This window comes from Seriola aureovittata, chromosome 14 (assembly GCF_021018895.1).
Source record: "Seriola aureovittata isolate HTS-2021-v1 ecotype China chromosome 14, ASM2101889v1, whole genome shotgun sequence".
NCBI classification, from domain to species: Eukaryota; Metazoa; Chordata; class Actinopteri; order Carangiformes; family Carangidae; genus Seriola; species Seriola aureovittata.
Window position 1 is genome coordinate 11,763,786 of NC_079377.1, and position 26,284 is coordinate 11,790,069.

General features: G+C 39.8%; 1 protein-coding gene across 4 annotated transcripts in view; it reads right to left on the bottom strand.

Moving 5' to 3' along the window:
• Window positions 1–5,371: 5,371 nt before the first annotated feature.
• Window positions 5,372–26,284, bottom strand: part of mlip (muscular LMNA-interacting protein) — a 30,843-nt gene continuing 9,930 nt past the window's right edge. For 2 of the 4 annotated variants that reach the window (XM_056396225.1, XM_056396223.1), the window contains 10 exons: window positions 21,116–21,253; window positions 19,018–20,661; window positions 18,231–18,302; window positions 17,567–17,644; window positions 17,403–17,486; window positions 17,261–17,296; window positions 15,596–15,643; window positions 15,023–15,085; window positions 14,775–14,906; window positions 5,372–7,363 (listed from right to left, as the gene is read on the bottom strand). In XM_056396225.1, the coding sequence (XP_056252200.1) occupies window positions 7,142–7,363; window positions 14,775–14,906; window positions 15,023–15,085; window positions 15,596–15,643; window positions 17,261–17,296; window positions 17,403–17,486; window positions 17,567–17,644; window positions 18,231–18,302; window positions 19,018–20,661; window positions 21,116–21,253 (2,517 nt within the window). In that variant the 3' untranslated portion in view covers window positions 5,372–7,141. Of the gene's footprint in view, window positions 7,364–14,774; window positions 14,907–15,022; window positions 15,086–15,595; window positions 15,644–17,260; window positions 17,297–17,402; window positions 17,487–17,566; window positions 17,645–18,230; window positions 18,303–19,017; window positions 20,662–21,115; window positions 21,254–21,440; window positions 22,221–26,284 lie in introns of those variants that run through there. The other 2 variants (XM_056396226.1, XM_056396224.1) reach the window with 2 other exon arrangements.

A 26,284-nucleotide genomic window follows, 5' to 3' on the forward strand; every position in this document is an offset into this window, starting at 1 on the left:
TGTTGTGCAAAGTTACTTTCCCAGTGTCAAAAAACATATTGCAAACACATGTGAGGAAAATTTCTATCCAGTTGTAAACATCTACAGACTACTTGCTGAGTTACTGTCAATTTCAATGGCCTTTACTCATTACCGATTTTTTTTTTTTCCTTCAGGTATTTCTGCTCTAATTATTCATAGCAGCCTATTTGTGTCACCATTGAGTTAGTGGTGAGCGGTATGACATGAAAAAGTGAAATACAATGCATATTGCCAGCAACTACCGTAGTAGAGTAAAAGTGTGAGTCAGGTTAGATTTGACTCTTGGAAAATGGTTTTTGCCTTTTGTCATTGTGTTCCTGAAATGAAGAAAGTAATTACGCTTAAGCTTAGTGATTTACCTGGTTTGCACTGTTCAGGGTGTGCTGTGGCGTCAGTAAGAGGTTTAAGGAATCCTTGAGTTTGTAACATTGCCCTGTTACGGCTCAGTATTGTCAGTGTACCGGTTAAATCATGATGGATAGGCTAATAGAGCAGCAGACAGCCCACTTTGTTGCACTAAATTTCTCATGACCAGTCTCTCCTATACGCACAGGAGAGAGAGCGAGTTAGATGCTCAGTCGCTGGCTTGAGACGTCAAGTCTGGGTTCAGGCCGAGAGAGTTTGTTACTGTAGCTCTCGGACTTTAATTAATCTGGCTGGTCTGGGCAAGAAGTGAAATTGCGGTACTTCTTCTCTGCTCTGCACCGCCATCCTAAAGCGAACTCCCTCAAATAAAATGAACCTTATAATATCTGAAAATGACATTTTATTCTTCTTTGTGGCATGATTCAGGAGTTTTGCAACTGATGTGCTTTAATGCAACCAGCAAAGGACTAAATAAGGCCCTGAGGCTACTGAAGCTTTTGCCTGGACATGTTACATTTAAATGACTTTGTACACACAAAAAGATGTCCTAATGTTTTTTTTTCATCTCTTTTTAACAGGATTTTCTGCTTTTCCTAAAAGGGGCGACCACTACTTTATTCGTGTTTGTTGGCAGGACGCTGATATCTTTCTGCCTGGTTCCCCCACAGCTTTTCTAAGATGCCTTCTACCTCTATCTCTCACTGTCACCTGTAATAACTGGGAGGTGGTGTCTTGTCACTGCTTTCCCACATTCACATCACTCAAAGTGTGTGCCTGTCTGTTTGTAGAAATGGATTTATATACACATATTGACTTTACTTCTGTCCTCTGCCACCACACCCCTCTTCAAGATTCACATTTTTAGCCACGGTCAAAAATAGGTCATGGTTCCTAGAGAATAAATCCTAATAACTGAGGTGTTTCCATGTAAAACCTCCGCACTGTAGTGTGGTCCTTTATTTGCATGGGTTCAAAACTCATCTTTGAAAGAAGTACATTGTTTTTCAATAGACGTGAAAGACATAAATGTGTTTCATTGTATTCATCATAATGACTCCCTGGACTGTTTCAGGGTCTTAAAAAATTAATATGAAAGCCATTTCATGAAAAAGAAGACTTCACAAGGGCAGCCTGAACCCTTTATTGTGCCAGTGCATTTCAGAAATGTATAGTATCGCCTTACTCAGCACTCACAAACAATAAAGAGTATAAACATTAAATTACTGGTTGTCCTCAACCTCCAAAGTGAAATTTTCCACACAGACACTCAGCTTTTTATTGAACTATTAACACAAAAACATTCCTCCACCTACGTGCAGGACAACTAATTAAACAGAACAAAGTCTGATGAAGCTTTAAGACGGACAGACGTACACATAATGACACACAAGTTTTCTGAAGTTCACCATCATTGTTCTATAAATTTGAGGGACGATTACAAAAAATGCTCCACACTAACAAGCCAGTATCAAATAAGAACAAATAAGAGTCGTCATTTTCTCCTTACGGTTTCTTGCTCAAGGCCATCTGAGAGACGGCATCCTCAAGTTGTTTTTTTTGTTTTTTTTGACTCACCTCAGATTTTCTCTCAAATTGAAGGAACCAGTTGCCGACTGTGGCCTCATCATTAACCCTTGAACGGGCAGCTGGCTGGCACAGCTGGACAGTCGCGGGTGTGGGAGGAAGCCAGAGACTCAAACCACCTGATCACACCTGCAGCCACAACAGGCAATGCTATATCACAGTGGCCGCAAGGTCACAAATTCATCTCATTATGGTTTTGAAATCTGTAAGAGGTCTCCTCTTCACTTTTGTTGTGGTCCGACTTTGGATAATGCATCTTGAAGTGGTGCTCATTTCCCTGCTGCTATCTCAGGATGGAATTGCTGCAAGAACTTGGAAAACAATTTAGTTGCAAAGTCCAATCACAAACTTTTTCTCTCTCCCTGCCTCATTCTGTTGTTCAGCTCCTCAATAAGGGTTTCGACAGGTCAGATCCGTCCGACTCTGCAATGTGGCACGGTCGGCTCTCCATCACATCACATGGGGACAAAGTAGGTGTCAGACTGGCTCTCGGTGCCACTTTACTGCTTATAAAGCCCTGTGTTGACAGATGAGACGAGTAATCAAACATAACATAAAGCCACAATCCCTCTTAAAATGCCCTGTGTCATATATCATGCTTAAATATTACATGTCATTCATTTATTTGAATCTGAAAGTGCCAAACTATAATTTTTTATTTCATCATGAGCTCTGATCTTTGGTCTGAACTGGCCAACACAGTCATTTATGACTCTGGGTAATATCAGAGTCCCCTGCTGGTGAGTATATGATGTATTTCGGTCTTCAAATACAACAACAAAAAACAATTAAAAGGTAGAAAGGGGGATACTAGAGAGCACATAGGAAAATATTTATTATTAGGTTACTCATAAGGATCATCAGCATTAAATGATGGTTATGTGATGGTGAGTTTATGAAGTGGGAATAGAAAAATGGTCAATAAAGCCTTACAGTCAAGAAATTACCATTTAGTTACCTTGAATGAATTTTGCTGAGATGAAATAAGCGATCGCTTTTTCAGACTTTGAATTATTCAGCGTGCAGCTGGAGTTCCCCTCCAGACACATTTAAAAGTATAAATACTCAGCTGTGATTAATACCAACCCCAAAAAGGGGCTGGAAGCACATCTGCACTTACCTCCTCTTTAAGAAATCCTGGATCAGGCCTCATGCACCCACCACCGCTGCTTGTGCTATAGGCTGACCGGTGAAAGAGGGGTGGGCATCAAGATGGTTAGCAGAGAAAACATTGGAGAGACTCAGCCGCATGTTTGAGCCTCAGTCAGACCCAGACTCAGGGGAGGAAACTGTTGTGCACAGTTATTTTTGATTATGTTGTCTGTTATCTTGTTAGTTTGTAAGTGGCAGGGGCTGACACAGCATTTACAGTTGTGTTAATGCAAACTCTGGCTCTCTGTAGGATACTGACAGTCCGCTCTGCATTGGAGGTTTCACGTTTCTTTTGCGCTGCTCTGCAAGTTGACATAATCGGTTCCTTAGGTTTGTGACGTATGAAACCCAGGCAGGTCATTGGTTCACTGCAGTCCCAAGGTAGAAATACTCAGTCATGGCTTTGATTGTTTATTTCAACTTATCATTTGTCTTGAGTTATATAAAAATCCATCCACCATATGGATGTTAACAAGGTTAAAAACCGTTTTCATTGGAGGGGGTCTTTAAAGAAAATGCAAGATTCTTTTTCCTGTTTTCCTTCATATCTAGGAAACCTATTTTCTTGAATGAAAAATTTACCATTGGTTCTTATACTTACACATCACAAAATGCAGTAAATAATTTTAACTTTCTTCCTTTCGCAGTAACCATTTTATTTTCGGTATGTCATTTTCATCATTCACACTTGTCAAAAAAAAAAAAAAAGAAAGGAAAAGAAAAACCCAGGTCTGACATTGAATAAAAATACATCAACCTCAACATTACAACAATTAGTGGTTATGTAATAATTATGGATGAGCAGCATCATTGCATTGATTGACTGAGTTGTCTTCTGATGTGAACGCGTCAGTGAGTTTGCACAGTTTCCAATGGCAACAAGATGGATTTGTTCTTGAATGCTTTGTTTTATATGCACAGTCTTTTGCTTAGGTGTAGAGAGCTGTCAGTCTGTTGAGAATTACTTCCCGTGTACTATTAAGTGTGGAATTATAAAGTCACATAATGAGATTTTAAAGGTGTAGAATAACCCACAGGATAGTACAGGCACCAAAGTAGAAAGGGGAAGAAGTGGAAAAGTTTGTCGGAGTAAAAATAGAGCTGATAAAGAAGAGAGGGCAGCATAAAAATCTGAGGATGAGAGCACTACAGCCGGAGACATAATGGACAATGTGCTTCAGAATAAATCAGTCCAACCCGACAAAACACTTTAAATTGCTGTGAGGCTCAAATGTGAAGTTTCACCTCCTCTATTACATCTCCACATCAAAAATGTTGCTGTGACACACTGCAGCTTTTACCTTGCATTTTATATCAAACCGTGAGTGTGTGTGTGTGTGTGTGTGTGTGTGTGTGTGTGTGTGTGTGTGTGTGTGTCATAAAAACACCCTCTGTAGTGCATTGTGGTCTGCGTAGAATTGTAGAATATATTTAGTCTACATCTGAAACAGTCTCAACAACATACTGCGTGCCTTACATACATAAGTATTTCACATATTGACATGTGAGTCTACAAAGGTACGAGTGTTTCGTTTGGTGCGAGTGAAAGACTGTGTTTATGTGCAACAGATTTAAACTTTAAAACAACGACTGAAGACTTGAGCGTCTTTATAGTTTGACGCTAAATGTGATGTGTTCATGTGTTTCCAAGGGCACAGGGGTGCAAGACAGCGTAAGAGGAGTAAAATGTGAATGGCACCATCTTGTTTCCATGGATACAGACATCCCAATATAGCTGTCTGTAAAGTGTAAGTTTTGATGAGTGACAGAGTGTTCGCTGGGATCTGGACACTCTGATCTGCTGTTTTAAATGTTTTAAAACAACAAAGTGAGAGCTCCTTAAGCTGTTGAATTCAAGGTCGAGATATTTTTACACAGCTGCTTGAACCTTCTTCATTTATTCATAGGTACACATTTGATGTTGAGCTATTGTTTGCAGGCAGTGGACGCTGTGAGTGCAGCAATCACCTGCACCGTTTTGACTCCTGTTTCTCCAAGAGCCAATCTGAGGTTGAGTAGATTTTTTGCTTTGAGGATTTCTAATCAGGGAACATCCCAGAGACCAAATCAAATGCTTGGCCTGTAGCACTCATGCTCTGCAGATTGATACACTTCTTATTCTTTTTGAAAGGTTATATCCATGAATAAGATATAAGCACACTTTCATGTCATTAGCCTGTAATTTTATTTATATCAACATGGAAATGTGCATTTGGCAGTGGAAGGTTATACAGTGAAACTCAAGCAAGACAGGGAAGTCCTTTATTACATAATACAGTTTCTCCTCGAATCGATTAATAATATCAAAATTGTATTTTCTTTATAGTAGTGTTGAGTTACAAAATTGCGTGACCTTTATATTATACCACAATTACCCTTACTGTGTGAATTCATCACACAAAAGCCTGTACGCTTTTTTACATTTTCTTCAAAATAGCTTTTGCTTGAAAGTAAAATTCAGGGCTATGATCAGATTTGAAATATCTTTTGTTGCTACTGGAGGTTTTGCACCAACTGACCGTTTGCTAAACTCATCCCCCAAAGAACAACTGTCCAATCACAGCTTAGCAACCTTCTAACTGAGCACAACAGGTCCGTCTACCCTGTTGGTTACTGTCACCTCGGTGTGGAAGCTGGACCTAGATGCTACTACGTCAGAGTTTAGGGTAACCTCAGCAGCTCTGTCAGCTTTTTATTGGATTTAGGAAATATTTCAGTCAGTCTCTTTATCTGAGAAAGGGTTACATTAAAGTTAACATGCTGATTAAAAATATAAACAGTACAAAATAAAGGTAGAGTCTGATCCTGGTGATTGCAGCGCCGGTGAACTTTGTCAGAAATGCACATCAGACGACAAAATAGATGCACACACACACACACACACACATTTGTACAGCTATCTTTTGGAGGACCTATCCTTGACATACTGGATTCCCTAGCCCCTTACCTTTACCTTAACTATCCCAACTAAATGCCTAACCTCAACCCTGACCCTAACAATAACCTAAACGTAATTTCTAATCCTAACCCTTAATATGTCCAAAAAGCCCTAAACATTTGGGGTCCAGCATTTTGGTCCCCACAAAGCACCACAGACCCCACAAGTATCATGGGCTTCCAGTTTTCAGACCCCACAACTATAGTCAAACAAGCAGACAAACACAAACCTTTCGGCAGGGGCTTAGTCTGACAGTTTCTGTAACCAATTCCAACAATCAAACATTCCCACAACACAACTATTGCACAGCCAAGTGCATCACCGTGAAGGCAGGAGAGTGTCTGAAAATAGTTGTTGTTATCCCAATATTTAATGGATAGTGTCTTCTTCCATGACAGACGGCTTTTTCAGATAACAAATACAAACTGATACAAACACCTCTGCCTTCTGATGAAGTCAGACAAACCACTTCTTTCTTAGCGTAACCTAGACTTAGTCTCAGTCTTTTAGCACAACATCTTGTAACATACTTAAGACCATTTTACAGAGGTCTCTAACAAGTGAGCAGGAATCATTAAAAACTCTTCGGGAGACAGTGTTTTCAGCCAAGTGACAGAGCTAACATGAGCTTAATTAGCTAGCTGGAGCTGATAAAATGTGCTAGCAGCACTTGTCATTTGAGACAGCAAAATTTATGGTTGCAAACTAGAAAAGCTTTTGTCTTCCTCAGTCTGAATTTAATTGTTTCAAAACACGAAACTGCCACCACTTATCATGGTAAACTGCACCTAAGGGAGATCAGAAAACTTGACAGACCAAGGGGGTTGGGAATTAGCAAACGCAACTGCATGACTTTTTAGTGTCTTTGTAAGGCATCTTAAATTCTAGTAGTCAACTGCTGTAAACAGCTGTGCATACTATATATGATCATGCACTCATTCACTAATATAGGTAAGGTGCAATTAATCTTTGGTTCCTCCTTTAATTGTGCAATGGGCTTAAATACTGAATATGTTTTAGCAGATTGTTCACTGAAAAAAAATTGATAGGATTAAGGATTAATGCTTTTGTGTTGATGCTTTAAATATGAGTCTCAAAAGCTTCCATCCGCCCCTCAGAAGGACTGAAAGATGCTGCAGCATCTTTCACAGGACGGCCGATCAGGTCTTCAGGCTCTGTAATCTGCAGGTCACATAATGAGAATGGAGTTCTTCTTCCAGGCTTGCTCTCCTCTCTCATGGTTTTGCCTTTAGAGCTTGTGAAAAAATCTTTCCCTGCTTCTTCGGGACTCATATTTGCCACCTGAAATAGAAAAAGACACAAAGGTATCTAAGTTGATTTTTACAGCCAGTGGGAAATGAACAGCAGCTTCTACCATTGTGCAATTTCCAGCAGTTTTTAGTAGTTGGTTTTCATTTAGACTGATTTCAGCCCACAGTGAAATTGGCTGAAATGAGCTTTTCCTGAGGCTGTCGGGGGTTCGCACTGGGATAAATATTCATTGTGTATTTGATTATAATTGACAGTTATCTTTCTGGATTGGAAAGTGACTGTAATCAACTGCTCTATATTTGCTCTATTCGTACCAAGACTGAAAATTTGAACTGATAAGCTGTTTATCCCAATTACATATCTGAACATCTATGAAATGTATGAAGGCTTTTTAACATTGCATTACCATATCACGTTCAGCAGCATCTATCATTGCCATTTTCTGTTTTGTCACAAACACATTTTCTACTATTTCTCTGACTAAAAGGGTAAATTTTTCATCATATTTGAAAGAAAACATTTTGGGATGTCTACAGCTTATCAATATAATTGTGATGCTACAAACTGGCGTGACATTTGCCCAGGTGTAAAAGCTGTTACAGAGGCTGAATGCAGGTGCAGTTTACCCTGATTAAAATTATCATATTTAACAGTATTTCTGCTCTCCTGAATGTTGCTGTTTGGCTTTTTTCTGCAGACAGAGCACTCTGAAAAATTTTTGAATCTCCGATACACCTACATTTCTTGCCATTTTACAGAAGTTAAATGAAAAGATCAATATAGACTTTATCACTTTAGCCTGCCCCAAGATGTGTTTTGCCAAGGTAGCACAACCACCGGATGAAGGAGAAAATTATCGACCTATAGCTCCAACAAAGTTTCCTTGCAACTCCAGAGGTTTCATATTTACATATTGAATTGTATATTTTACACGTGTGAACATAGAAATTAGTGGTTAACAAGCTGTTAGTTTGTGCTAACATGACAGTGACAGCTGAATATGTAGTCAGAGTGAAATTGCTGGCTTTGCCTCTGTTGTAACTGTGATTTACAAAAGCAACATGTACTTGAGACAATTTGGGGGCTGTTGATGTTTTTCTCTGTTGGCTGTTTCCATTCCCTTGTGTTACATGAACAGCAGTGAAACACACCCTGGAATAAATTATTTTTCTACCGTAAGACAGAGATGAATTTGAAACCTTATTTTCCTGTCTCTCGGTGAGACAGCTAAATATCAGAATTTAATGGTACACTTGTTTTTGTTTCATATACGTGCGCAAAATTGTTTGATATTGAAATATCTGAACCAAAACAAGTCTTTATAGCAAAAATAAATAAATAAATAAAAAGAATTGTTTTCCAGTGCCTAAAAATGTCACATTGGCATTGGCTACTAAAGACTGTCACCCTGCCATGGGTTAAAGCCACTATGTGTAGAATCATAGTGATCGAGTGGTTGCAAATATGACACGGTGTCAGAATATAGATGCCATACCCTGATACACATTGTCTCATCCTAATTCAGAAATAAAATACCAGTACCAGCCTTTTTGGATTCAGAAGCTGTTCAGGGTTGTCTGTGGAGGTGCATCGGCTGATACGAGCTTGAAGCTGGCTAGAAGTGAAAAACGTACAAATGTCTGTGCGGTTCTTCCTTTGGGACATCGTTTAGGCCAAATATTTCAAATGTGTAGGAGTCATATTTTCACCGGACAATGGTATCTCACATAGGATACTCTTACTTCAGTAACATGCGGTGTTAAGGCAGCGGTTGGAACATTATTATTGCATTAGATGTTACTGGTTGGTATTTTCACAGAGCAACGCAGCACTCAGAGCAACAAGCCAACGGCAGTATCCAAGTTGGATCAGGATGCGGGTGTCAGATGCAATTATCTTGATCAAACACAGTGCAATGTTCCTCTTCCTTTGTTTTGTTCTGTTTCATTTTGTGGTTCACATTTCCTCTGCCAAAGCAGGTAAACCCAGCACCTCTGTCACATCTATGTTCAAATTGACAGTACGTAAGCTGGCTGGCTTTAATTCCATAATGTCTGGTAAATTTATTTAGTTTCTATTTAGTTTTCGGATTTCTGAGTTTTCTTTAACTTTAACTTGAGAAAAACTGTAATAAACTTTATTTACAGAGCACGTTTCACGCAAGAGATGCAGCTTAAAGTGCTTTACAATAAAAATAAAAATGATATAGTATATTGAATCAATGGCCAATAAAGAAAAAGTGGATGATAATATAAATGAAAATAAAAACAGAAACCACTATGAATAAACTATGAATAATAAAGCATGACAGTCAAATTAAATAAATAGGTTTTAAGGTGTTGTTTAAAATGCATCTCTTATAGCTCTTGGCAGGGTATGCCACAGTCTAGGAGCATAAAAAAGCTGCTCTGCCTGTTTTCTTGTGGGTAAAGTTTTGTGTATTAAAAGCCTGAAGATCTAAGAGCTCATGATGGATTATAAAACAACAGAGAGTCTGCTATGTAAACTCGTCCCAAACCATTAAGAGCTTTACAAACAAGTAAAAGAACTTTGACATTTATTCTAAAAGACACTGGGAGCCAATGGAGCAATAAGCTCCCTCTTCCTTGTTTGAGTTAGAAATGAAGCATCAAAGTTCCGTATTTCAGTTGACTGCTTTGGAAGACCAGTAAAAAATTAATGAAATAATCTAATTTATTTTGAGCATTAATTAAGTTAGATAGGAACAGCATTACTTTGGCAATATTGATGATGATAAAAAAGATGAAAATGATGATGGTGAAAAACTGTTTTGGTCACCTTCTTTATGTGTGAAGTGAAATTTAAGACAATGTAAAATGATGCTCAGGCATTTTATCATCAGGGTCCAGATGTTGAAGTTTACAACAGACTAGATCTCTGTTATCTTGAGGGGCAACTAGAACTTGCAGGCAATTTTTTTCTCCACTTCCTTTATTTGTGGCTTGCTTCATTTTATTGGCGCTGCTATCAACTCTCAATCAATTGAATAGTGAGAAACATGCACTGTAAATAGTTTGCTAGTACATGTACATGAAATCAAACAAAGCAGGGACCCGCTCTATAGCGCTTCTAGTGGTAGAAAAACTCCACACGGTACCTTTAAGAATTTACCTGTAAATACATACAATGAAGAATAATGCCATCATAAGCACAACTGTCAGTTAACATATCAAATAACATAACTAACAGAACACATGGAAACAGCTGCAGTAAGTTCCAGTGAGGAAGATGAATGAACAACGCCAGCACACTCAGTGTTGAGTCATATCCTGATATGAAATGCTCATGTACATTCACTGTGAAGCAATCTGAAGCCAGAGAAGAAACTAGAAAATGAAAGACACGCGGTGGTGGAAGGAGAAATCAGTATAATCAGTAACGGCAGCAAAAGTCCTGAACAAACAGCAGAGAGCGTTTGTGGGCTGTCAGATTGTGCAGATTGCACAGACTCCTTTAATGACTTGTGAGAAAAGGGTTGCGATTGTAAACATCAGCTGATGCTCATCGGCTTCTTGCCTACATGAATCATCTGATGCAACATTTTTTTGACTCTGTCTTATAAACTCTGATGAGCTGATGTAAAATATATATACTGTGTATATAAATATAGAGCCTAAACATTCTGGTCTGGATTTTTAACACCAAGAGGATGTTACATAATCATTTACAGGCAAGGGGTGTAATTTTCTACTGCAAAAAATATGTGTCATTTTTCTTGAATTATGAAACAGCAGTGATAACCAAATGGATTTTACTGTACAATGCATAGTGGGGAAGGTCAAGTATATGTCACAACGCTGCGAATGGGAGGTTAAAGTTTTAATTGCTAAAATTTAACATGAGGGCAATGAGATTCATGCTCTCTATACTGGATAAATTAAGCCGCACTTGTGACCAAATTAGTGGAAAACGTATCGTTCTGATGGTGAAACGTGATGAGCAACTTTAACATTCATTTTTTTAAGTCCAAAAAAGTTCAGATCAAGGTCTGAAACTTTACTGCAAATTGATTTGACATGGGTAATTTAACACTTACTCCTCATTTTTCCTTTTTCTTTTTTGAATAAGAATTCCTTTAAGTGAAAGGTATGACCTTTGACCTTTTTTGCTGGTTAATTAGACTTATTTTAGTTAATTGTAACTGTATATCACTCATTTAAAAAAATGGGATGTATTGAGATTATTTCCCATCAAAAATATTAACTAGGGCTGGATCTGGTGCTGTGATGACTGACGGGTGTTTGAGGTTGAAAAATCAAAAAGGAGCCAATGAGAGTTTTGTAGGTGGAACTAAGAACTAGGACTGAGCCAGAAAAATAGCCCCAAAAAATGGCAACAACTACAGCAATGAAGTTAAATGAGATTGATGCAGCTGGTTGTTGCGAGTCGAAAATAATAATTCTTAAATTAACTTATCTTATCAATTAAAAGACTCATCCCTCCCTCACAATCATCATCCGTCAATCACACACATAGCTGAAATCCCACACCAAAATCAAAATATGCATGTGCATGTGTTCAAACTCTAAGCAGATATGTTTGTTTGGCATCTCACACACACCACTAAAACATTCTGTCGCATTTGTGTGTAAGAACAAAACAGCCTCAGCAGCATGTAAATTGAAATTTTAATCATCATGTGATTAACATGAACTGAAACTAATTAACGATCACCTCACTGCATAAAGCGGATTGCAATGAATCAAAGATCTGCGGTTAAATTACAACAGCAGGGTAAGCTCTGGTACATATTGCATACTGCCTATTATTCTGCTCCACATCACAACAGATGAAGAAACTAAATATTCCATCAAGATATCCCTGGAAATAAACCATTTCTGGCCTCTGCATCAGAAATTGTGGTGGTAAACGGCTGCCTCTCAGGGGGAGAGCAGTGTTTTTAGCATCAAACATGTCAAGAGCACTGACGTGTTAAAAACCTCTGCTGTGGAAGATTGTTGAAAGCGTACTAATATTGTAAAGGTTTAAATGTCCTCATCCGGAAATGTTTCTCTTCACTGACAATCGTCATGTTGACCTTGACATTTAGTGACTTATATTTTCAACTAATGAACAAGGTTCGGACTATCATTGTGAAATTAATAGGTCGTTATTGCACAACGACCTCAGCCTTGTGGATTCTTCACAGTGCAGTGACCTTCAGTATTAATTGTGTTGAACATACCACTGGTAATACTAATGATTTTCTCATATTTTCTGCGTGATTAAGAGGTTTGTATTAAAGTAAAGATTCATTTTAATATTGATATGGAAAAAAGATCTCTGCGTAAACTCAGTAAATAACACAAATACAGTGAGATAATATAATTCTTGCACCAGAAGCTGCAGGAACAACATTAACATTAATTCTGTTTGTTGAATTGCACCACCTGGTTAGAAAAAATACAACTCCCTTTTGAGCAGCCCAAACCAAAACCCTGCATGGGTATTTTTTTTTCCCTGCAGTTTGATTGTGAACGTTTGACCACCTCTCAATGCTGTTCATGACAAAAGCTTTGGCTGATAAATTGCCACACACTCATCTACTCTCCTGACAGCTCTCCAAACCCATTTCCCCTCTTCATAGGGCAAAAGTGGAGCTCTCACTGAGATTCTCTGGAGCCGGATAAACCACACGAGGAGTCAATTTACAATTAGTTTGTTTGGTTTTTTTTTTCATCTGAAGATTTAAAAATGTTTTATTATCAACCCCCTCCTGGTTGCATGAAAAGCTGCTGTAGTTGTTTGCAGTGGAATCCCTGTTGATTGCAATGAACTGTGCGACACGTGGAGAAAAACAGTGAAACTACCCACATTATCCGTATGGACGTATACTCTGAGCAGAGCTGAGCAGAGGTGACTTTCTTTCTCTCTCCAGTTTAAGTTGTTTGACATGAAAAGGTCTGGAGAGACGCCAGGACCTCAGCAGCTTGTGAAGTACGAAGAATCATCCTCTCAGAGGCTTTGACAAGGCTGGCTGACGAGAGAGGTGGTGTGGTGAAAAATCGAACAAGAGGAGTAGAAAAGGTAGAAAAGAATAGCTGCAGGCAAGTGTCCAATTTCTTTCACTAGAACTAGTAAAATGATGTTTGACAACAGAGCCACACTGGATAGCTGTAGGTCTTTTAGTGAAAAAAATAGGGGAAAAAATGAAAACAGGAATCTGTTATCCTGCAATAACAAAGAGCTTTGAGCTACATATTCCATTGCTTTTCTCCTAGCAGAGATGACTTTGATTAAATAGATAGCTAGAGACCATCCACATCTTCCCAACGTCACATTAATCATATGATTGAGGACTTTATTTGTTAAACCTGACCTGATAGTTGGAGTAATCTCAACAGAGACATTGAACTGTATACTTGGTTTACACTAAATAGTACTGCCACATACAGAACTGATTATGGGCTGGGTTCAAACTTTGTTATAAGTCTGTTTAAAGGTCGAGCCCCTGTGTGTTAAAGCTCCCCTCATGTGTGAGATTTGTAAAATCCAAAGTCAACACTGCAGAAGCTTGTTAGAGACAGAGCGTCTCATTTTTCTTATAATGAAGAAGTGTAATTAAAATTATATGCAAAGAGTGGAAAAAAACCTATAGTGGAAATAACTTATAGCTGGAAACTGTCCATTATCTATACCAGTTACCCTTACAGGGTCGCAGGAGGGCCAGAGCCAAACCCAGCTGACACTGGGCGAGGGCGGGGAACACCCTGAACAGGTCGCCAGTCTATCAAGAGGCTGACATATAGAGCCAAACAACCATTCACACCCACGGGCAATTTAGAGTCACCAATTAACCTAACCTGCATGTCTTTGTACTGTGGGAGGAAGCCGGAGTCCCCAGAGAAAACCCACGCAGACACGGGGAGAACATGCAAACTCCACAGAGAAAGGCGATGTTCAGCCATTGTTCTAACCAGGAACCTTCTTGCTGTGAGGCGACAGTGCTAACCACTGCACCACCGTGCGAAACTGTAAGGATCTCAAATGTAAAGCAAGAGAATGTGCACTTAGTAATTAATAATGTTGTTATTGCATTAAAAAAAAACCTGAAGACTTGACTGACTGATAAGGAGTTTCAATACTGTTTTCTAATTAGTTATTGCTTATACTTGGATTACAGATTTTACCCATAATAAAACAGATTGTGCATTGTTTGCACGTCCCAAGCAATAAAATCATTACAAACAGTCCCACATGTGACTGGTACAACAGGTTTTTTTGTTTGTTTCTGAAGAAGGCCATGGGATATGAACAAACATTAGCCAAAAAGTTAGTAAGTCAACCTTGAACTTAGTATATCTGAACCATGATAATGATTTAAACTTTGTGGAAACTTTTTGGCATGGCACATCGGCACGGACTAAAACCACTGTGTATTATTCATTCACTGTAATATAAATGAATGCTACCAGCTTACCTTTTCCTTCTTGTTGTCAGTTAAAGTCTGCTTGACGACAGACTGCCTGAAGGGGTTCGGATAAAACTCTTCCTCATCCTCCACTGTCAGTCTTGGAATGGCCGTCATGGGGCGAATAACCCCGGGCTTCGTCTGGACGGAGGGATTCAGGGGTTGACGGCAGAGAGGAATTAATTGCCTTGAGTTTCTTTTCCAAGACACTTCAGTGTTACAAATGTTGCTTGATCAAATGAAAATTGAATTTTTACCTTTCTAGGATCCATCAACTTTCTTTCCATGCTGGCAGATGGGTACAAGCTGCTAAGAGATGCCTGAATAAACAACATGGAAAAAAATAAATTAACATAGTTAATAACGTCTCTCACAAATACTGATAACGAAATTGACGAATGCAGGCTTTATATAAAAGGCAAACAAAAGTATGAAAGGATTGCACCTCTTCTCTGTATCTCTGGCAAATTAAGCGTGATATCTTATAATGCAAATTAATTTGTGCGTGAATAGTGAGAAAATATACAGAAAGTAGAGACTAGGAATAAAGAGTAGTTTGTTATTAACTGAGTTTTTGGTGCCAAATAATTCAATTCAGTTTAATTTGTATAGCGTATCTCAAGACACTTCACAGGGTTATGTGAAGACCTTACAATATTATAGAAAGAAACAGCTCAGTCGTGTGAACATGGGACTAAAACTGTCTGAAAGTTAGACTGAAAATAAACATAGTGTCAGCAGTGGGATGTCACCTTGGTCCTGTGGAGGTAAAGTCCTGAGGTAAATGTGTGTATTGAATTCAACAGACAAAGCCACCTGCTCTTACTCACATATTTGGTTTCACGTCCCAAGGATTTTGGAAGGGTTGAATTGTTCTGCTGAAAGTGAAAAAGAGAGAAAGACAGAAAGGAAGAACTGAAAGTAAACAACAGAGTTACGCAAGACTCGTCTAGTGGGAAAATGGGGAAAAGAAATCATCTGAAAATTGCTCATCACTCTTTCAAATATGTGGCAGTCACTCAACTGCAAAAATGACTGAAAGGGAGACAATGAAAAGAAATTGTAGGTGGACTAGATCTGAACTTTGGAGATGTGAGGAGAAAAGCAAAATTTGGAGTGTTTTGTTATTTATTGACTCTTAACCTTAAGTTTAAGTTTTCTCTTCTGCAGCAGAGTTACTTCCTCTTTTCCTCCTCAGTGACTGAATTTCACAGGTTTTATGTCACACACACACACACACACACACACACACACACACACACACACACACACTTGTTTTCTGTCGAAACAGTGAAAGGTTTTCTCCTTTGATGAATAATGAACAGATGTCTTTTCATTTCTCATGCTGATGCTGATAACACAGAATTCACTTTTATCCAACTTCCAGTTTGTGTTTCAGTAAAACACAGTGTAAATCTTACTTTAATGATTCACTATTTTAGTTATATTTTTATTGTAGCTGAAAGCTGAGCTCCCATAACTCTGTTGCTGAGAGATGATCAAACCACAACAAGGATGCCTGAGCATCCAGAATCTTGCTTGTGACGTCGCTTCACATTGTTGTTGTCGTTGTTGTGCACAAACAGCTGTCTAGTTACAAGAAACTGTCTGTGAACAAATAAATAATATCATTGTTCATTTATTTATACTGAAGAATGATACACTACAAATTGCGCCTACATTTGCATCACTATGTGCGTAACGTCTCCATTGTGTGAACTTTAACATACAACCACACTTAGATATGTTAACAAAAGGTTATGTATTACTGCGGTGGCCCTGAGAGCTCAACGCACTGCAACTTATGTAAACACACAAAATATAGACAAAACACGAGCAATAAATTCATGAAAACAACTTCATCACTTTGACAAATCACGTGCTGCCAACACTCAAGCTAATACAGAAACGCGCTGCAAGTAACACACGACAGTGGAAGTGCTCACGGGACACACAAAAAAAGCGATTAACCGGGCTGGGACGCACTTGTTGTTCAATCCTTCTGAACAAAAGTCTCAAAGCAATGAACAACTGCGTCCCAGTCGAGTTCACCACTTTTTTTTTTTTTTTTGGTGTCCCTCAGGAAACATTCCGGGTGTCGTCTGTGCTACTTGCAGCTTGTTGGTTGTGATGTGAGTATTTGCAGCATTGATGTTTTCTGAATTTGCTCATGTTTTGTCTATTTACATGCGTTTTCTGAAGTTGCAGTGCGTTGATCCACCGTATATTTCAGACTCTTTTCGAAAACTTAGTTTTACTTTATTTTTTATTTTAACCATTTTACCTTTTTTTGTATGTCTTTAGAATTTCAACAACCAGAGAAAGATTTCAAGCTCTAAGTTACAGGATCCATTTAGTGGTTTTCATACTGGGTAAGGCTCTACAAACTAAATGCATCTCCAAGGGTCAAAATGTCAAACTAGTGTTTTTATTCATCTCAAGGGGAAAATCAAGAGTTTATGAGCTGGCCATGAAGTTGAAGAAACACACGTTACCTGCACACCAGCGCTGGGAGTCGATGACCTGGAGGTCTGCGATGTTGCAAAAATAAACCCATTAAATCACTTTCGATTTCACACATCAACTTTTGGACACGTTTCATGTTTTTTTTTTTTTTATATAATCGAGTCAACTCACTGCTGGAATGGAATTCGCCAATATCTCATCAATAACTGCGTAAAGTTCCTCCGACTGTTGCCGGAGCTGAGCAGGTGAGCACATCTGTAGGAAGCACAAAAGGTTTTGATGTCTGTTGTGTGAAGTTTGCAGTGAACACCAGCCGGTACTGTGCGGAGTAATACCTCAGCGTGAGTGTCCTCAACATCTCTGTCCAACGTGTCAAAGGGACTGTCCTCTCGCTCTACCTGCTCGTCGATCGCCTGTGAATACAAAGCAAGGAGGACAGACTGAGTTTCCCGCCGCTTGCTTTGGGTGATTATACTCTCGACAACATTGCAGAATCTCCTTCAATTCATATTCAGCCACTCTGTATTCCTCACAGACAGCGTTCCCTTCTCTGAATCTCTTAATGAATCATACTGCAGTGTGAACAACACAACAATTTGCCAAATTTTCATGTCTCTTTGAGCCTGATTTGACTTTTAATCAGGTTTAAAAAAAACTGACAGTCTTTCAGATGTGTTATCTATAGCTTGTAAATCCTAATGAAATTAGTTTTCTGTCTCTTTTTTTTTTTTTTGCCTTACTAGTTTTTGCAATTACAGTTAAAAATGCAATTCTCCATGAAGCCCCACGAGTGGCAACTTAGGATTTATCTTTTTCATGGAAAACTTCCCTTTTTAATGCAAGCTTTGTGGCTTATTCCCATTTTTCATTCCTCACATAGTGCTTCACACTGCAACGTTGGCGAGAGTCCCTGCATCAATCCAGCTCATTATGGCAGTGGGATATTTAACAGGATAACAAGTTGAATTACTGGGATTAGAGTCAAAAAAGTGAACTCACCTGCTGATCCAACAGGAGGGTGTTTGTGGGAATTGCAGCGAGTGATTTGTAGCTTAACTTAATCTTGTGTGTCTAGGGTTTATAGACAAGACAGAAGAGCAGACAATGACTTATAAATTAATTTAAAAGTGAAATTTCTAAGACAGACTTCAGAGAATGTCTCATGGAAATTAATCATTTGTGTTTTACATTTCCTTGGGCATGCTTTTTTTCCCCCTCACACTGCTGCAGGCCACTGATCATGCATAAAACAGTCAGCCACACTCGAGTCCTGTGCTCATCTGCTTCCACAGCGCTTCCTTGTTCGCTGCTCAGCTGGCTCATTTGACTGATGGTAAATGTCACCAAAAACTTCAGCTACAACCAACTTTTCCACACTGACGGGCAAGAAAACTACACAACTGCGTTCCGATTGCTAATATTCAAACCGTGGTGTGGCGCTACTGAGCTTCCAGCTCTCCGGCCTAGAAACCAGAGCTTTATAAAGCCGCAGCATCGATTTTTACGATGATGGCTTTCCTTTCGCTTCAACATATGGTATTGGATTTCAGATATGTCAGTCGTTAGAATCCAGCAGTCTACAGTATGTCTGAAATGTCCACAAAGCGAAGACATATAACAACAGCAGTAAATGATACAGCTATGACTGACTATCTAAAAACAGATTTGATATCCATCCACCAAGTAAGTGAAATCTGTTTATAACCACATGGTGTGGGAGAACAGTATGTCACACAGAACATATTAAATAATATCCTGTCATGCATACGGCAAAAGCAGCGGCTACCTTTCTTTTTTTACCCTCCCTGTCACTGCAGTCTGATATTCCACTCCCCGGCCTTGGGGAGGGCGTGATGGAGCGGAGGGAGAGAGAAGGCGACGGGGTGAGGTCTCTGATTGGTGGAGCAGGAGAGGGGGTAGGGGCGGGGGAGCTGGTGGGCGAAGGCCATCCCGGAAAGCTGATGGGGGTGTAGCGGGAAGGGGACAGGCAGTGGGCTTTGTGAAAACCTTGTGACAGTGTGGCGGGTTTGGAAGCAGAGCAGCTCCTCTGTGACTCACACCTTCCTGGTGCGGTGTTTTCTGAAGGAGGGAGAGGTGATGCTGCGTCTGTGCGTGCAGGGAAAACTGTGAGGCAGGGTGAGCGTGGATGAGGGGGCTGAAGCTGAGGAGGACAGGGGGGCGGAGATCTCAGTTTTTGAGAAAGCGTATGAAGCCGTGAGAGAGATGAATTTGGCGAGCGACTCCATTTCTGGGGCGCAGAGGTCTCTTGCTCATTAATAAGTTTAGGGGACAGAGAGATAAGTTTTTTTAGGTTATTATCAGCGTGCCCCTCGAGGTGCATATGAGTGTTGCTGGGTTTCAGCACAGGGGACTTTGAAATGGCGATGTGTGTGTGTTGCAATTTTTTGGAAGTTGTGCAGTCTAATGTTTCTTCATGCTCTGGTGGAGAAACAGATTTGAAGTTTGAGCAAAACAGAGGCAGTGGAGCTTGGGGTAGCTTGTTGCTCTTCACTGGCGAGGGTGAAATAACCTGCTCCCATCTAGGCGCACTGTGAATTTGCTCCGAGCATCTTTTCACATGAGTTTGAGCGCATGGTCTGCTGAGCTCATTTGACTGCACAGGTGGAGGGGCGGTGATACATCTAGTAGGTTCCCTGTGACCGTGGCTTTGACTATCTATAGATGCTGATGAGGAGAACCGAGAGGAAAACTCCAGGGGAATGGAGGCCACACTGGAGGCTGCTGAGCAAGCATTACAGAAGGACAGAGTCACGGGGTTAACAGGCCAGCAGGGGGTGTAGGGCCTCTGCAGAGCAGAGGACAGAACGGGGAGACGGCCTTTTCTCAGGATGGCAGTGAGGAGGGAGAGTCGGGTGAGAGGAGGCCGGTGCCGGGGAGGAGGCGATTGGGGACAGATGGAGGAGGACAGGCTCTCGCAGGATGAGAAACAGGTTTGAGGGATGTGAATCAGACTAGAGCCAGGAGCGAGAAAGTGCCTCTTGACCTGGGTGACAGAGGGGGAGAAGACGCCAGAGCGTACAGACGAGCAGGGGGAGACGGTGCGGCTGAAAGAGGCGGGAGAGGTTACAGAGGAAAGCTGCACAGCAGACCAGCTCTTGTCTCTGTCCGAGCCCTCCGAGAGGATGGACTCTCTGGATGAAGCCAGCGTGGGGAACAAGTCTGCAGAGTCTGTGGGGCTCATTCTGTCGTCTGACACAGACGCTATATTTGCAAAGCAACCCGAGCTAACCTCAGCACGTCCAGAGGTATCGTGACACTGCCGCTGGGAAATGCCCCTGTGTTTATCAACAGCTGTTTCCATAGAGGCCGTGCCGGCGGCTGCGTGGTTGGGTGTATTTTCAGACTGAGCGCTGACTGAGGGAGAGGCTTTGGTGTGAGATAGGCTCACGTGATCCAGCGAAGGCTTCAACTGAAAAAGAAACAAGTTGTCATTAAACGGCAACTTAAGCATGCGTGGGTTTTTTTGTGCTCTAGATGACAGTTTACAACCAAAGAAACAATTGCTGAAAATGGATTGTCACTCCAAATTCTTAAAAATAAAAATAAAAAGCCTCCATCTGCCACTCTGCAATAAGTCCATTATAAAGTAGACCCTATGAAAGATTTTGAATTATTTGTATATTGACTTATTAATAGATTCCAATTAAACCATCAGATTTCACTTTTCAATGACAGTGCTTTATAATGTGTGTCAGCTATATAAGTTTACATTTTAAAATTAAACAGCATGCATAGATACAGATATACAGCAGTCTACACACACACACACACACATATATATATATATCTGTATTATAACTTTTCGTTATAGTATCTCAATGTTACATAGTATATGACATTGAGGGTGCTCTGATTGTACTTACTTGAAGTTCTGTCAGCGGTTGGATTATGTTTCCTGCTCCTCCCTCCAAAGAGTCTTTAATAAAGACTTTCTCTGCTTTGAAAATCTCCCCGTCCGACATGGTCTCCCCGGTTGTCTTCTCATGGGACACAGCTACGTTCTGACAGGAGAAAATGAAGCAAATGTTTAGGAGGAACTGAGCAAGTGTAACCCGAGAAAACCCTGAGGTGAACTTCAGCGAGCCTCTCTAAACTCAGGGGTGTGCTTGGTTTCACCACACCACATGTCCCACACATATAATTCACATGTGCACGCACATGTCCCGCTAACATTGGTGTAATACATGCCTCATGTGCAGAGCTGAACAAGTGACGCAGGAGGCTCGTAAATAAGCGAGATGGTATCTCCAAAGAGTGCGAGTCCAAACAGTAGTCGTCGTTGCTGCATTTATATCACTGTGTATCACTGTCCGCCACAGTATCTCTTTTCATACTACCATTAGAAGCCGCCCACTTTTTTAAATCCTACATACAGGAATTATATGTGGACTCACTCAGCATGTCATACAACCTTAGGTTAAGTTTAGGCAACTAAAAAAAAAACTGGTTTGAGCAAGTTAGTGGTCATGCCAAACTCAGACATCATCCCTTAAAAGTTACTGAGAGCCTTTAACAACTTCGTGTGGCAGGGGGTGTTGGGTAAGGGGAAGTATGTAGTAAGAGGGGGCCACAACGCCACCCAGGGAAACACACCCCAGGATATACCATTTCTAAACTCTAGCTGTTTGTTAAATGGATATCAGGACACCAGCTTGTTAACTGATGTAATAGAAAAATTATATCCTGCACTTTGTATGAGCTGGCTTTGTATATCCCTGAATATGAATCTGTTCCCACATGTATGCTCCTTATCTGCTACTGCCCGGTACAAACTAAGGAGTAGTTTGTCTTTGAACACACACCTGCTTCTTCTTGGCGGTTAGACAGTCAGGATGGTACCTACAATTGTTCACACACACATCCTGACCCTGCTTCCTTCTTTCTTTTCCTCTATAAACTTAATGTACACTCTTTGTTTGTGTCTGCAATTGCACTCTGTGTGACTGGACACTGATCCTTTGCAAAGCTCTTATTAAAATATATAAAGATAACTTGATCATTTTGTCGACTGTATTCATATTCAGATTTCACCACACTGATAAGACAGATGTGTTTTTGAATCCAACAAAATATCTTATTAGAAATAAAATATAAAATAGCAGGGACTGGAGCTGCTGAAAAGGTGAATTATATAAAAAGGCAAATGAGAATAAACTAACATAAGGAATGAAACTATAATATTCAATGCATAGATTTCTTTAGAAAAAAAAAAGTACAAGAGCTTAAAAATTTACAAAAAAAATTACTAAAGATTATCAATACTAAAATACCTAAAACCAGTCCAAAATACATTTAGCAAAATACAAAAAAAAAAAGGGAAAGTGAGCTGAGGCCACTGGTGGAGAGGCAGGAGTACGCAGCGGTGCTACAACTCAGTCACCTCAGGTGCAGCAAACCTCACCGCAAACAGGATCCAAAAATACGTGTGTCCCAGTGCTCTTACTCGCATGCATAAAGTGTGGGGGACCTCCCCCGGGGTGCCTAGCCTCCCAACCTGACAGCACTCAGCCACACTGCAAAAGAAAAGCTAATGCAAAAGCAATTATTTTTCATAACTTGTCCCATGCCTTTTGAAACGTTTCATCTGACATTTTAACTATATCTGGTTGGTTGTCTGTTGAGACTGAATGTATGGACTGGGAATTTACAATTGAATTGCCCATGGGGGATAAATAAAGTTGTCTGAACTGAACTGAAGTGATTAATCACAGGTAAATAAGCGACTAGACTTCTAAACAGCCAAAGAATTAACAAAGAACAAACAAGGAACTAAACAACCCAGTCAACTAAATAAATGAAACCAATAAAGCAAAATAAATCAGGCAAAGCAACAGCAGGTGAACAGCCTCTGGTACGCGGCATGAATGGCCCACTATAGATGAACCGGTGTAGAACTGGCTGACGCGGCACCACAACAGCCAGCGCTACCAGCCACAATTGACAGGAACCAGCAAGAGACTGAAAGAAGCCAGCAGGTGCCCTTTATAACCTGGCCCTGATGAGGAGGTTGACTGGGGGAGGAGTCATCCCAGGGTTGTGTTCACAGGCCCCACACTACCTGAAAGCGTTCACCACTCACACTGTTGTAATCTTTGAATCTCAAACACAACAGTCATTTTTCTCATGATCATAAGAGGTTGATTGTCGGAAACTGACTTAAAACAGTGACCTTTATATCAGCCTCACTTGTATTTACTCATGTTGTATTGTCTTTTACTAATAGCGGCTTTCCCAACTGAGCAATACATTGGCTACTATTGGTCCCATATCCACTAAATGATTCAGATGTGAGTGAAAACTTGAGCATTTCAGCACTAAACCCAAAGGGATTACAGTCAAAAACCACAACTTTCTCTATGATACTAGGTGCTACAACCTAGAGGACAGAGCATCCAGAGACACGCACATACTGTACGGTTTCATCTCACATTACTGTTGTGTGTAAACAGCTGTCCAGCTAAACAAATAAAAATGTCCTCAACAGACTAAGGAACATTTGTTACTTATAATCGAAGTTGCTTTTTTTTTTGTAACCTTCACTGCATTTTGTGCCCAACAGACTTTATTGGCGATGCCCCCCAGATAAATAACCACCAGAAAACCTATTTCAAAAGTGTGGCTGCATGGAATTTCTGTTATTTACACAAATGGAAATTCATTCTATTCGTTTAAAAAACGTAATTCTATGGGAAATTTGATTGCGGTTTATTGTATTGCACGAACTCGGGTTAAAGGAATATTCTAGGATAATATGTGTGACATTTAAGTGGAGCTAAAAATGGTAACTGCTAATGACATACATCATTACTGGCATGATCTCCCCCAGTTCTGATAATTATGATCCTAAAAATACATATGACACCATCATATAATGACAGCTTTCAGTTTTCTAAATCAATTAGATAATTCTGTCAGTGATGCTGTTTTGCTTTGCTGTAGATAAGCAATAATCATAGGCTGCCAGAATTACTTTTATTCCTGAGACTTTATTTGACATACATGGCAGCTTACATCAATAATATCTTCACACACCATGTGTCAAAGGCAGTTGCATTTAGAACTCCAGTCATTAGCGCTGCCAGCCCACATCTGTTCCCATAAAAAACTCACTTTATGCATGCTGTGACGCCCCTCACACTGTCTTTGAGGTTGTCCTTTCCAACCTCAGCAGGCAGTAGGTCGACATGTGAGGGTTATCAGCTGATGTTGTTCACCTGAGCCTTGTGCTTATACGCTCTCTTCCAACTGCTGATATCCAATTGCTATCAAGCTTTTGCCTCTGCACATACAACACCTCCACACCACATCACTCATCCATGTGCTGCTTTCACTAATCTCGCTAATTTTCACTCTCCATAGTTGTAATAAATTGTTTTTTACTATAACCTTTTGCATGGACTCTTTCCTTATCATATTCCCTGAGTCAGTCTGTGACACATACTAAGGTCATGCAAGGGTAATAAACTATAGGCATTACAGCACAAATCAAATGTTTCTACTTAATTTTATCACACTCTTTGTGATTATGGTTTTAGGCAAATTGCCTCACAAATTAAGACGAAGACATTTGCTTAATTAATTCTGGTCATATTTAAATATTTAAATTTTGTGCCACCTCCTGGCAGAAACAAAATGTCTCAGAGCAGTTGCACTGGGTATTTCAGAAAGAAAATATATGTAGTGCACAGTGGGTTGAGTAGGAATATAAAACCCTCTAATTTACAGAAAGATAATTAGGCTGGGAAGCTCTGAGCATTGTGTGGTAACTCATATTTCAAATCCTTGGTGGCCTCGGGATGCAATTTGATAATGATGACTTGAGGTTACTTTACTGATATAGCTACTGCAGAGGGACATGTATGCAATTTCTTTCTTTTGAAAAGGACATTTTGTGAAGTGCAGGCTGCTCCAAATCACAGTGGTGGATTAATGAGGATAAACTGTCTCACAGGTAATCCTTTACATTCTGCCCATTGGCATCTCCATATAGAAGCTCTTGCCTCAGGGAGTATTACTTATCTGTTATGTGCAGATACACAATGTCATTTAGACTACTCTAAGCTGCAAACCGCTGAACTATTTTGGATTACTGTCAAACCAAATATTATTTATAAATAATAAACCAAACAACAATTATAAGACAACCTATGTGCTTTTTTGATTATAGTATACTGTAAGCAAAGCTAGCTAGAGCCAGCAGGCAATTAGCATAGCTTACTGCAAGCAGGGAGAAAAAGCTAGCTTGGTTTATTAATCAGTGAGCCATATAGGTGCTAGCAGATGGATATCAATACCATTGGACAGAGCCAGATTAGCTGTTTCTGCCTGTTCCCAGTCTTTATGCTAAGCTAAGATAACCATCTCCTTGCTCTATCTCCATGTTTAGCCTAGCACAATGACTGAGGGTGATAAAATCCATGAACCAGCCGCTCACCAATTATGTTATATCTCTTGCTTACAGTCATTGTGCTGAAGCTATGCTAATCAACTGCCAGTGCTAACTGTAGCATTCAAACACAAGACTATCAGTGGTCTCTTCCAACTCTTGGTACAAACAAGCATTTTTTAAAACTTTTTTTTTTTTTTTTTTTTTTTTGCCATAATTTTTTTAGCACAACTTGTCAGTGCTGTAAAGTAACTAGGTTTAACATTTACTGTACGGGAAGTACAAGCACCAATATGTGAGTAATTTCACTTTAAGATGCTTTGTATTTATACTCGATACATTTCAGAGGGACATATTGTTTATGTGTTTTCCATATTATCATGTAAAATATGATGCATTGATGTAGATCAGGTTAAGTAGATTGGGTCCATCTCAACTGGCTGCAAGATTTGAAAGGTATTTACATGTTCTTGTATCAATAATTAAAATCAAACAGAATAACTGATAACTTGATAATATAACCCTCTAAAAGGAACCAAATGCAAAATGAGTACTACTCTACTAATACTTGAGTAAAATCTTGAATGCAGGACTTTTATTCGTATTTTTTTACATTATGGTATCGCTGCTTTTAAAGGCTCTGGTT